This window comes from Psilocybe cubensis, chromosome 6 (genome assembly GCF_017499595.1).
Source record: "Psilocybe cubensis strain MGC-MH-2018 chromosome 6, whole genome shotgun sequence".
NCBI classification, from domain to species: domain Eukaryota; kingdom Fungi; phylum Basidiomycota; class Agaricomycetes; order Agaricales; family Agrocybaceae; genus Psilocybe; species Psilocybe cubensis.
The window spans coordinates 1,283,733-1,295,847 of NC_063004.1; the positions used below are offsets into that span (position 1 = coordinate 1,283,733).

Below are 12,115 nucleotides of genomic sequence, written 5' to 3' on the forward strand. Positions count from 1 at the left end.
CACAATGCCGAATTCCAGAGTGGATAGGATAAGAAACGGACGGGGAGGCACACAACAGGCCAATAGGCCTAAACAGAAAGCCCAAAAGAAATATAACCCGAAATGAAGACAAAACACACTTTAGAAAAGCTGCGGGACTTGTGACCTATTGAATCTTTGTCGTAGAACAAATGTGCCGCTTTCCATCCACTAAACGGCAAGATCTTGAACACCACATGTCCCCACATTTGGCACATCGAGGAAAGTCGGTGCCTGGTTTGCGGCAGGTGGAGCAGTGGGTTACCCGGGTGCAAATCCTGGACTTGCGTTCCAGACTGGCAAGTATAGGGTGGAGATCAGAAGTTGCGTTTGATGAGGTGCGTACAGAAGGCGATGACGACGTTGGAAACACCGGGAAGACTGGAGAAGATAGTGTGCGCGTGATATAGGGAACTTCTGGAGAAGGCGGTGAAGATTCCTCTGAGTCGTCATCGTCGAACTTGGGTGCTGATAGACGTCTATCGTCGGAGGCAAATGTTACTCTTCTCCGACGCGTAGCTGGTCGAAGGGCGGTGGTAATATGTGGTGCAATGTTCTTCAAGGTGGATGCGGCTGAGCGAAGGGGTATAAATGACCCCCGCGCTTCGTGTGCCTCTGGTAGTTGGCTAAGACTGGAAGTAGATAGTGTTTTCGATAGTACGATAACTGGCCCAAGCGAGATGCGAGAGGAGTTGGATAGCAAAGATGATGTACGTGTCCGTGGACGCGATGGTGTGGTTCGTGGTAGGTCCTATTCATTAGAAAGAGCCAGTGAGTTGTGCGCGTCAGAGTAGCATTAGAGAGCGTTGACTCGCCATGGCAGTGTGTAATGGATTGGTAGAATGGATCAAAATCACGTAGGCCAAGGTCTGGCGTACCGAAGAGATGGTAGGGATTATATATGGCTGAAAGTGAATTCTCACCTAGAAGTTTATTTAGAGTTCTGTCCCTTGGACCGATATTTAATGGGACGGACACACCGAATAGCAGTAGCGCAGGAAATGTGGATTTAAGTCGATGTTCGGTATAAAGAAGGATGTACGGTATCAAAAAGATAGTGTGAAAGTCTTATCCGCTAGCGAAAGTAGTCGGCGCTGTATTTGGTTACGAGCGGCGTGGCCTGTTGATAAATATGGTAGGAAAGCGAGAAAGATGGTCGCAGATAGCAATAAAGTGTTGGTTGAGAGCAAGAGGCGTAGGTGGCGATTGAAATGCAGAATTTGTAAAAGGTTGGCAGGTCAAGACTTTTGCAGACTTTTGCTCTAGGAGGCAGATCTAAAAATGATTGCCCAAGTGCTGACATCACATGCAAGCTTCGATCACCCAACGGCCAAGGCGACCCTTCGGCTGTCCGCATGCCGCGGTAACCAACTCTTCCCCTAATTCGATATTTCTGGTCGTGTGCATCTGCTTCCCTCATCGTTCGCCGCCTTTTGCGACAGCGATGACCCCAGATTCCAAGATAACACTCGCCGTCTATAGTTGTTATCGCTCCCGTTGTGCAACGAGGCCTTGATCCCTTTTCTCACAAATTTTCATGTTTTCTGTCACCGAGCCTGAGGTAGATCCGTTCATTCATACGGCTCGGGACATACTGAATGGATCACAACATAGCTATGCTGTGCTACAAGTGCTCTAGTCGTTCAAAGGGGGACCTCGTCAAAGTTCTTCCAGCGTTGTCTCGACTCTGATATGCCAGCTCAATCACCTATGCGCTGCTGCAGGGCCGACCCACATCGACCAAAATAAGGAAAGATGCTTCATGACTTTGTGTGTGTAGACCTGCAATACGCGTCCCTTAACTCTGGTTCGGCTTCACCGTGGGCCTCCTGGAAAAGGCTATGGATATCTTCATCTCTCTGTAGGGTAATGTTGTCAACATTTGCTCTCTAACCCTCGTCGTCATCCTCTTCCAACGCACGACTTTTAATTTCGCAAGATCCTCGCTGCGTCATCGACTCCTATTGCGCAACCTTGCATCGAAGTTGATCGCCTTGTTACACCCGTCTGCAAATCGTATACATGGTATTCTCGTTTCCTACATTCGGGGTCTCCTCCCGCGAACGTTCGAGGCAAATTCTACTCACGAAAACTATAACCACCCAGCGCCACAAACAATTTGCAAGCAAACGAGGTCGAAGGTTGGGACGGGCCGGGACACATGGCTCTTCTATACATCCGAGAAGAACAATTTTTCTCAGCCTATTAATAGCCACGACTAGGAGGAGCGACAACTCTCACTCGAAAATCCTTTCGCACCTTCACTTTCCTGGCCTCTGGAACTCAATTGCTACAACTGAGGTTGCCAAGCATCTTGATCACTTGAAAAGGTCATATGTGGGTCCTTATTGGACCTTTGGGCGCTTAACTTGTCCCAAGACTTACCCAAGGCATACTGAAGGCGCAGTGTTGAATCCAGTGCCTGATTTTTGCTCTTTAAATCCCGTGACCCGGGCCAACTTCGGCGACATTGATGTTAACCATGGATTCTTCTCCTCCATGAGGTCGTGTAAAACCCCACACTACCAGCAAAATGTTCAAAACTTCACCACTTCCTTCCTTCCCGCATCACTCAAAAGCACCACCTGACACCCCTTTTACGAGAAATATATACCCAGGCTGTCGTCATATCCGCACATAAGACTGTATTGGATGGAATTATACCATTTAGCGGTCCACTTCCACCGTGCCAACGTGCTACAGAATGCTCGAAAACCTTGCGTTCTACCTCCAAAAGGTCGTTTTAATGGTTGTTCAGACAGATAAAATTTCCGGGCGGAATAATTGCTCCAGCATTATTACATTCCACCTGGCGTAGCCGTACGGCTCCGGACCATATCTTGCAAATGCTTCGTTGTTCTACTATGCTGTCTGCGTAAGATAGACTCTTGGCACCATTTAACGGACATGGCATTATTCAAACATTAGGTGTTTGGGAACTTACTAATAAGGGCATCTGAGAGAAGCTGCATCGCAAGTTGGGGTTTTCTCGTTCCTTGACTTCTTCCTATTATATTGCTTGGTCTCGAACAACGACCTTGCAGTTGCAATCGCAGCCCCTTTCCAGCTCCACATACAAGCTAAGCGAAATGGGGACCCACAGTCCAACCCACTCTTCTATCGACAAAGACCTCGATGCAAAAAATGAAATCGAACACATCGACTCGCACGATGAGAAGCAGCGCAGGAAGCCGATCTTGCCGCAGACACCGATGGAGAAGCAGATGGCTCTACAGGAGGCGTTGAAGGTCGACCCGGGCGTCAGCAGGTTCAGCTGGGCGGCTATTCAGGTGAGTGATAGCTGGTTACTCGCTTTTTGGTCTGTGCAATCCCACCCCTGTTGGTTTTGGCTCCACTGTGTTGGGTGGTTATCGTGCTGACCGCCCTCTACGGGCGTCTTAGAATAGAATGCGCGTTGACCTTTAGCGTAGATGTATCTGGTGACGTTGGTGGTATGCTGCTGTTCAGGTGATAGCGGTTTCGATGGGACGGTTATGGGGGGCATCAACAGCATGGTTCAGTACCAGAAATATTTTGGGCTCAATGGCGTCGGAAGCAAGACTAGGTACGACACTCTACGCCCACATTTCCCCACGGAATGTAGCTGACGATGGATTCATGTTAGCATTGTTTTTGGAATTTTCACGGTGTATGTACTCGTCTCCGTTTCGTTATCTTGCGCTTATCAGTCGTTTGACTTGTGCGTTGCCCACAGTGGTTCTATCGTGTATGTAACAATTCTATTCACTGGAAACGTAAGCTTGTGTCTGATGCTGCTTCTGATGTACTTAGTGGTACGATCCCGGCTTGTAAGCGACATTCTCCATGCTTCAAGGACCTTTCCAGGTCTAAACCAGAAACCAAATTAATGAATTTCTTTCATAGCGTACTTCCCGGACAGGTTCGGTCGTCGGTTCTCTATGTTCTTCGGAAACGCTGTCTTGGTGTAAGTTTATTTGAAGTTTCTATTCCGTTTAAACTCCCTTCATCTGCACACATGATTTTTTTAATGAACTTAATGAAAAATGAAAACTAACCACAAGTATTACGAACTAACAGTGTCGGAGCCGTAATCACAGCCAACGCCAAAGATAAAGGCATGTTCCTCGGCGGTCGTTTCCTCACAGGTAAGCGCCTACAGTCCGATGATCGGTCTCTCTCGTATTGCGTGCACACTGCATCAATAAAAAAATATGATCATGATCCATCATGATGCTGCCCAGACGGAAAAAAATAAAAAATCTAAAAACGCACAACTGACTTCCTAATCAGGACTCGGATCGTCGTGTGCGGGCGCTTCTGCGAAATCATACCTAGCGGAGATGGCCCCGGCCCATTCGCGGGGCGCTTATCTTGGGTTTTTAAATTCGTTGTAAGCGAAATATAATCATGTGAATTTAGAGGTAAAGTTGGGGTTTGACTGCGTGGTTTTAGCTATTATGTTGGCCAGATGACTGCTACTGGGATGATGGTGGCCACAGGCAAGTTCAACAGCGAGATGTCTTGGCGGCTTCCTTTGTACATCCAGGTGCGTTGACTTTTTAGTTGACAATTAACTGTCAAATGTCCATGTAGCTGATTCCTTCATGATAGCTTGTACCTGGTGCTCTCAACGTCATCTTTGTGTTCCTGTGCCCGGAATCGTGAGTGCTAGAGTGTTCTGTTTATAATTTCTACATTGATTTTCTAACCTGTTTGGTTGAAATAGCCCCAGGTGGTTGTACAGCATTGGCAAAACTGAACAAGCGAGGAAAATTCTGGCTAGGTTCCACAGCAGCACGAATGATCCCAATTCTCCTCTTGTTGACCTGGAGATGAGGGAGATTGAGGAGAAGATCCAAATTGACGGCGCTGATAGTAAGCTTTAATTTGCCTTTTACTTTTAAATTGGTTGGACGTAGTTAACTGGCTTTGATCGTTTTTAGAAACATGGTGGGATTTCAGGCCGTTGTTCACTACCCGTGCGGAGAGATACAAGGCTTACATGGTAATCCTCATTGGTGAGTGAAAAATATAACAATGGTCTGGCTTTAGCTAACACATTTGGCCAGGTGTTTTCGGTATGAATCTTGATACTAGGAACATTGAGAGGATATCTAAATTTTATATCGTGATTAACAGGTCAACTCAGTGGCAACGGATTGATCACATACTTCCTCCCTATTTTGCTCAAAGATGCGGGGATAACTTCACAAAACAAACAGTTAACACTTAACTTTGTGAACAGTGTTACATCCTAGTGAGTGATTGACATTTGCTATTAACGCCCATCCGTGTGCTAACAATAGTCTAGTATCGGAGGTAAGCTTTAAAAATGTTTGATTCAGAAACTCGGACTAAACTTGGAAAATTTGGGGATTGTACAGCTCTGACAGTGAGTGCAGTCTTGCTAAATAATTTTTTTTTCCGGCGCTTATGGTGACACAGGGATCTGCTGTCGTTGACCGTTTCGGTCGTCGCAAAGTGCTGCTGCTCGCCACTAGCATTATGGTGGCCATTCTAGCCACGGTAACTGGCTTATTGAGCGACTTTGGCAGTGCCGCAAGAGCGAACGCGGGTATCACATTCATCTACCTATTCATGGTCGTCTTCTCGTTCGGATGGACGCCCATGTGAGTAACCGCCTTCTCGGCTGCGCAGTACAGCCTGGGTACTGACGGGTTTACAGGCAGGCACTCTACCCCGCTGAGGTACTGAGTTACCAGGTTCGCGCAAAGGGGCTTGCTTTCCTGGGCATAGTCGCCCAAGTAGCGACACTGATCAACACATTTGGGTAAGCCTCGGATGATGAGCCTTTGATAGCGCGTATTGATGGGGTGCGAAAAACTGTAGCCTTCCTGTTGCGCTGCAAAAGCTCGGGTGGAAAGGTGCGATAATGCCGGCTATCTATAACGCATGTTTACTTAAATATACATTGGCCGCACAGTTTACCTGATTTTCTTGATCTGGGATGTATTCGAGGTTATCGTGATCTACTTCTTCGTGGTTGAGACGAAGGGTTTCACCTTGGAGGAGATCAATGAGGTGTTTGAGGATGATAGTCCGCGAAAGTACAGCGAGCGACTCCAGCGCGAGATGCGCGAGTCCCGAAAGAGAGAACAAGGCAGTGCTTGAAGAAACGAAATAGTTACGAGAGTTCATGTACACGATATATCCCTATGCGCAATTTTTTCATCGAAATGGAGGAAAAGAGTGAAATTGTAAACAGCCGCAAATACATAGCTGATTGTGATGCAATCTGCAGTGTCCATCTTAGCGGCCTTTAGGGTACACCACGCACCACACGACCTGCCTCATTCTTTTCTTACTCCGCCTCTTCCTTCAGCTCTACGACTATCCCCCGAGACTTGCATATACCACTCTATCCGCCTACCCTCGCATCCCATATCCGCAATGGTTAGCCATATTTCTTCCTTAGTCCATCTCCGCGGGCTAACCCATACGCTCTATGCATTAGGGTCAAACTCTCTCCTCACCCGGTTTGTTCTTTTCTGAATCTACATCTCGTTCTGTGCCCTCATGCGGCGTATCGCAGCGACCAAGAAAACGACGGAGACGGGCAGCAATAAGCGCTTTTTCTATGCCATCTCTGATATGCAAGGGTGGAGAGTTAGTGAGTCATTTGCCTCGATGCAGCACACCGGCTGCACCACTACAATCCAGATGGGCATCAGACTAACGGTCCTGTCTAGCGATGGAGGACGCACACGCCGCAGTCCTGGATCTGGACGGTACAGGAGACAACAGCAACACCTTTTTCGCCGTATATGATGGCCATGGCGGTACGATAACGGGCGCTCCATTTTTACGATCCCGTGCTCATCATTTTGCCCAGGCTCGACGGTAGCGAAGTTTGCCGGCCAAAACGTGCATAAACGATTAGTCTCCGAAGAGACGTACAAAGAGAAGCAGTACGATGTCGCCCTCAAAAAGGCGTTCTTGGGCACCGATGAAGACCTTCTTGCAAGTGTGTGTTTTCCTCGTTGGTACCTTTACTCTATTCATCCATTTTTATTGCCTTTAGACCCCGCGCACACCAGAGATCCTTCAGGATGCACGGCTGTCGCAGCGTTAATAACTTCAGATAATAAACTATATGTCGTATGTCCCTTTTCGATTCATCTGTCGATCGTATGCTCACAATATCAGGCCAACGCCGGCGATTCACGGTCAGTAATTAGTATTAAGGGTGAGGTGAAGCCTCTCAGTTTCGACCACAAACCAACAAGCGACAGTAAGCCAGTCTCGCATTCATTTAGAACCTTATCCAACGCATTGTAGCTGAACGGGCACGAATTTCGGGTGCTGGTGGATACATTGAGTATGGTCGGGTTAATGGTGCGTCATCATGTTAATTAGTTGTCATCGGGATCCACTCTGACACATTTGCAACCCAGGCAACTTGGCCTTATCGCGGGCGTTGGGAGATTTTGAATTTAAAAAGAATTATTCACTCGGACCAGAGGCACAGATTATCACCGCTGATCCCGACGTAACGTGCCACGAGATAACAGACGAAGACGAGTTCCTGGTGTTGGCTTGCGATGGTAATTGATCTCACCAACGGAGCCATCTTGATCTGTGCTCAAGCCTTTTTGAACCTTTTATTCAGGCATCTGGGATTGCCTATCGTCGCAGCAAGTCGTCGACTTCATCCGGTACCAGGTCTCCGAAGACAAGGAACTAGAGGACATCTGCTCAGACATCTTCGACCACTGTCTTGCGCCGGATACGACGTCCGGAGCTGGAATCGGATGTGACAATATGACGATTCTCATCGTGGCCATCACACACGGCCGCACCAAGGAGGAGTGGTACGAGTGGGTAAAGAAGCGTGTGCAGACCAAGTATGGGTATGACACCCCAAGCAAACCACCACAGCTATACTCTCCGAGCCGTTTGTTGTCGTTCCGCGCTAGGCAGGAGGCTATTGAGGCGAGGGAGCACATGCGTTCGCAGAACAAGACACCTGAGGAGACCTTCGAGAGCGAAGATTTCCTGCGCCGGTATGGGTTGACCGTGACGACGTTTTCCCCGTCAGGGGGGATCTCGTATAGGCCCGGTGCCGGCATCATCAGTGACAGCGGGCAGCTAATGTTCGGGAGTAGTGACGACGACGAAGACAGCAGTGATGACGAGCGGGAGATGCCCGGTGGACAATCGTTTTTCACGGAGACGCTGGGACTAGGACGAGCAGAGTCGCCGGACCCGACGAAGAACCTCAAGGCGCAACTGGACGAGTACGAAAAAGATATCCAGGGCGAGAGCGAGACAGATATTGATGCGAAGCCCGCGGAAGGGCAACAATCTTCAGGTTATTGGCTTTTCTTTTCATCGAGCTCTATTGCCATCATCCTATTATCTTCCTGGTATTTCCGCCGTTGACCCATTGATTTATTCATCGTCCCCTCCTCGCTCCTACCCGCTTATCATTTATACCCTTGCTATCCCCTTTGCCTATCCCCTTTGCTGTCGGTTTTGCGATTTAGAGACATGATTTTGACTATCGCCCTTTTTGTTTCCCTTTTCATATAGATGCCTCACAACCTTCAAAACTGCCGAATGGTGATTCAAAAGGAACACCAGAGCATGAGACACCCGTAATCGAAATTCCCGAGTTGGCTAGCACCTAATGGGCTGGTTAGAGGAAGGGACGATACATGGTACCGGAGGAAGAGTCTGGCAGAGAATGGGGGTTTCTTGCTGAGTGGGGTGGGGATGGGAGGAGGAATATATTCGTCGTCGTCATCATCATCATCATTCATTCATCACCTTCACCACCGTCATCATCTCTTTTCTCGGGTGAAAACGATCAATTCGAACAGGACTCTCTTGTAACATTTCTCGTTTGTAAAATCTGTTCGTTTGTAGTGCGGGGGTCGTGTATTTTATGTATAACCCCCCACTATGCTTTTGTCATCATACCTTACTGCCTTACCACCCCTCTCCTCATCGTGAACCCCCATATCGCGCCATTCCGCACCTTCTGTACAGATATAGTTGTAGCCTCCAGCTTGCCTTTTTTCCTTACGTTTTGTTTTCTTTTTCGTTTGGGATCGACCAGGTCTTTTTTTAGCTTATCTATCTGGTGGTAGTTAGAGTACCATGGCATGCGTTCATGATCTCTATCGTGTTTTTTTCTTCTCATCATTTCGTTTACACTCTCCCCATTCACAACCAACATCCCTCTTTACAATCATTGTATCGCACCTGCTTTCTTCTCTCTCTCTCTCTCTCGTCTCCCCTTCGTTACGACACCCAGTCTCACGATCAGTTTTGCTCTGCTCCATACCTTTTATGATAATCCAATGATTCTCTCTCTCTTCTTCTTTCATTCAAGTTCTTTGATTTTGCATTTGCATTTTTGGGCATAATTATTTCTTTTTCCTCCATCTCATCATGCAGTATCCGCATCTGCAAACCACTCGCGACAATGCCTTTTGAAAATACCAAGGTCTGTCTGACGCCAGTGATTTAAAAATCAACGAAACGACGATATGCTCGTTTCTTCAAGATTAATACGTATGTAAGTTATACTAAAAAATGGGCGAGATCTGGGTAGAGTGATACGCGATTTGTGTTTATGTTGAAGAACATGTGTTTGGCTGTTGAGATCTTTGACATGGTGCCCATTGAGAGCAGCAGGCTTAGCCAAATGTCTGGAGACGGTGGTTAACGCTGAAAGGGAACGACGGGACAGACAGAAATCCTTCAAAAGGACCTTACACAGGTTCGTGTCGTTCGGAGAATCATTATCAAATTTAAATCCCGTTGATGAGGACCAGTTCTCCCTCTGTCAAGCACACCACTACGACATCACCATCTCCTGTTTTTACACATCCGACTCCCAACAACGCGCCACTGCTCCCGTCATCGACCTGCAGCACCGACTGCTTCGCCCACTTGTCTTTGCCGCTCTTGGATGGGCGGTAGATGTACACATTGGCTCCGCGATCGCGCAGGCTCCCGCCCTCGAACGCGAGCACACCGCGCCTCGGGATGTGGTGCGTGAACCGCGTGTCCTGCTTGGACGCCAGGACAAACGCGAGTGCGCAGTAAGTTGACGTGTGTTGCCAGGTAAACTCGGGAGCGGAGTTGGCTGGGACGAGGGAGAACACCGCTCCGTCTACGTCTTGCTTCAGGATGAGCTGCAGGTCCGCGATGGATGTTGGTGTGGTCGAACCTGGAATTGGGGTGGATAATAGCGTGATCGGCTCGTCTTCCCAGTTTTCTTTCTCTTTCTTGCCGAGCAGCGAGCTCTCGCGCGTCCATGTTGGTGTGTGGCCGTTGATGTCCACCCAGGTTGCCCACACCTTCCTGCCAACAGCTGCGTCGGCCTCTTCGTCGGCCTCGCCTTCGACAAGACTAGGCACGCCCCTTCCCAAACCCAATCCCGACGCGTCCTCGCCCGACTTGAGCGCAGCCGTGTATTTCTCGAGTGATTCGCGAATGTGCCAAAGCTCCGATGGGTCCAGCGTCTCAGGCACCTCTGGGTTTTCTTCATCATGGGCCAAGGAGGAAGCGGCTGCAGCAAATACCTGCATCCACCTTGTACCCTCATTTTTCTTCTCCATGTGCAGAGTCAGCAATCCATATGCGTGCTCGGCTTCGCGGTCCCATGTCCAGAAACACGATGTAGTGTTCACGCTGTCCCACAGAGCCTTTGCCGAGTAGTGAGGGATGGGAGCAGGGGTGTTGTCGCTACTTTCAAGCGGGAAGGAGTCGACGTGTAGAGTTAGAGTCTGGGTTGTGAATAAAACCTTGATTTTGTTTTTCGGCGTACTGGAGGGCAGAGGGAACGCCACAGTGACAGCATCAGGTGTTTGAGTCCATGAATAAGGGTGAGGTTTTTGTGGTTTGTTCGGTTCAACATCATTCGGAGTGGTGGTAGTGGTAGCGTCGAGATTTTCGCCCGCACGCGGTATTGGCGCGATTTCGTCAGGAGTGGGCTCATAATGTTTCGCGGGGGGTTTCGCATCCGGATCGGGGTAGGTGGACCCACCAAGGATGAGGAAGGAATTGACCTGTTCGACAAAAGTAGTGAATGTGGGGACGTCCTGGCCGCGTCGATGCCATATTACTTCGAGTTTGCGCGGTTCGCTATTAGGTCTGAGGGAAAAGATGTTTATTTTCACTGCCCAAATGTCGAACTCTGGGGTTGAATTGGATGCATTTGAAGTAACTTTCTTTGCCTCGGGGTCGTAATGTCGTGAGGAGAGTAACAAGACTGCGGTGACCGGGGAGGACCTATAAAGGTTATGTATCCTGAACGGCGCGTCGACAGCACCGCCTGTGGGCAAGGTAAATATTCCTATAGGTTCGGAGGTCTGGTTATCACGAATGGGCAAGACATATAGAATCCCATTTCCATCTGTTACGACCACAGTAGTTGGGCTGAGGAATACAGATGAAGGATATTCTCTCTGGATAGCTGGGACTGATGATGTATCCATTGGAGTGGCCATCTGGTAGACGATTTGGAAAGAGGGTCCTGTGATACCCTACTTTGGTATGAACAGTCGAGTAAGTATACATGGAATAGATCTCAACCTTGATTTAGTACAAGGAAAAAAGGTTGACTCACCCCTGGCATTGGGATCCCAATCAAACATACATTGAATTCTTCGTCGACATAGATCGCCCGGCCAGTCTCACTATCAACGGTGAGATGATTGTGGGTGATGCGACTGCGCATTTCCTGGAAGGTTAAAGGCACCTTCCCTGATGCTGTGGCTTGGGTAGGTCTCCGCGATAGCTTGTATCTGGCAACTGCCTGTTCTTGATAAATGGGTTCCAGTTTATATCCTTCGAATTTTGGGTTCAAGAGAGATCTGTTGGCTTTGAATGAATCCATTTTTGTAGTAGGCAAGAATATACGTTAAGAAAGAGGCAGTAAAGCTCGAAATTTCAAGATCAAAGGTTTATAACATAGATAAAGAGTAAATCGCAGTTGATGTGATCTCGAAGGTTCTGAGAGTGATAGTAAATGTAACATTTATGACGTAACGTAAGTGTGTCACGTGAATGTTAACTTTACGAGCACGTCAGATTTGTTCTTCACCACCACAATTGCGGTGTCCATCCCTAGGCTACTACC

At 48.3% G+C, this 12,115-nt stretch overlaps 2 protein-coding genes across 2 annotated transcripts; one reads left to right on the forward strand and one right to left on the reverse strand.

Annotated features, from left to right (window-relative positions):
* Nucleotides 1–3,107: 3,107 nt before the first annotated feature.
* Nucleotides 3,108–6,132, forward strand: JR316_0006901 (Lactose permease; the record flags this gene model as incomplete). Its single annotated transcript, XM_047892646.1, has 18 exons — nt 3,108–3,308; nt 3,450–3,583; nt 3,644–3,688; nt 3,811–3,827; nt 3,904–3,964; nt 4,078–4,145; nt 4,291–4,390; nt 4,453–4,546; nt 4,612–4,661; nt 4,727–4,875; nt 4,944–5,018; nt 5,140–5,257; nt 5,312–5,319; nt 5,385–5,392; nt 5,446–5,630; nt 5,687–5,791; nt 5,851–5,885; nt 5,945–6,132. 18 exons carry the CDS (start codon nt 3,108–3,110, stop codon nt 6,130–6,132), a joined length of 1,641 nt encoding a protein of 546 aa, XP_047747928.1.
* A 3,647-nt stretch (nt 6,133–9,779) lies between these two features.
* On the reverse strand, nt 9,780–11,872 carry JR316_0006902 (NudC domain-containing protein 1; the record flags this gene model as incomplete). The annotated part of the gene is made up of 2 exons (XM_047892647.1): nt 9,780–11,509; nt 11,599–11,872. The coding sequence occupies 2 exons, from the start codon at nt 11,870–11,872 to the stop codon at nt 9,780–9,782; spliced, it is 2,004 nt and encodes a 667-aa protein (XP_047747929.1).
* Between the last annotated feature and the right edge of the window lie 243 nt (nt 11,873–12,115).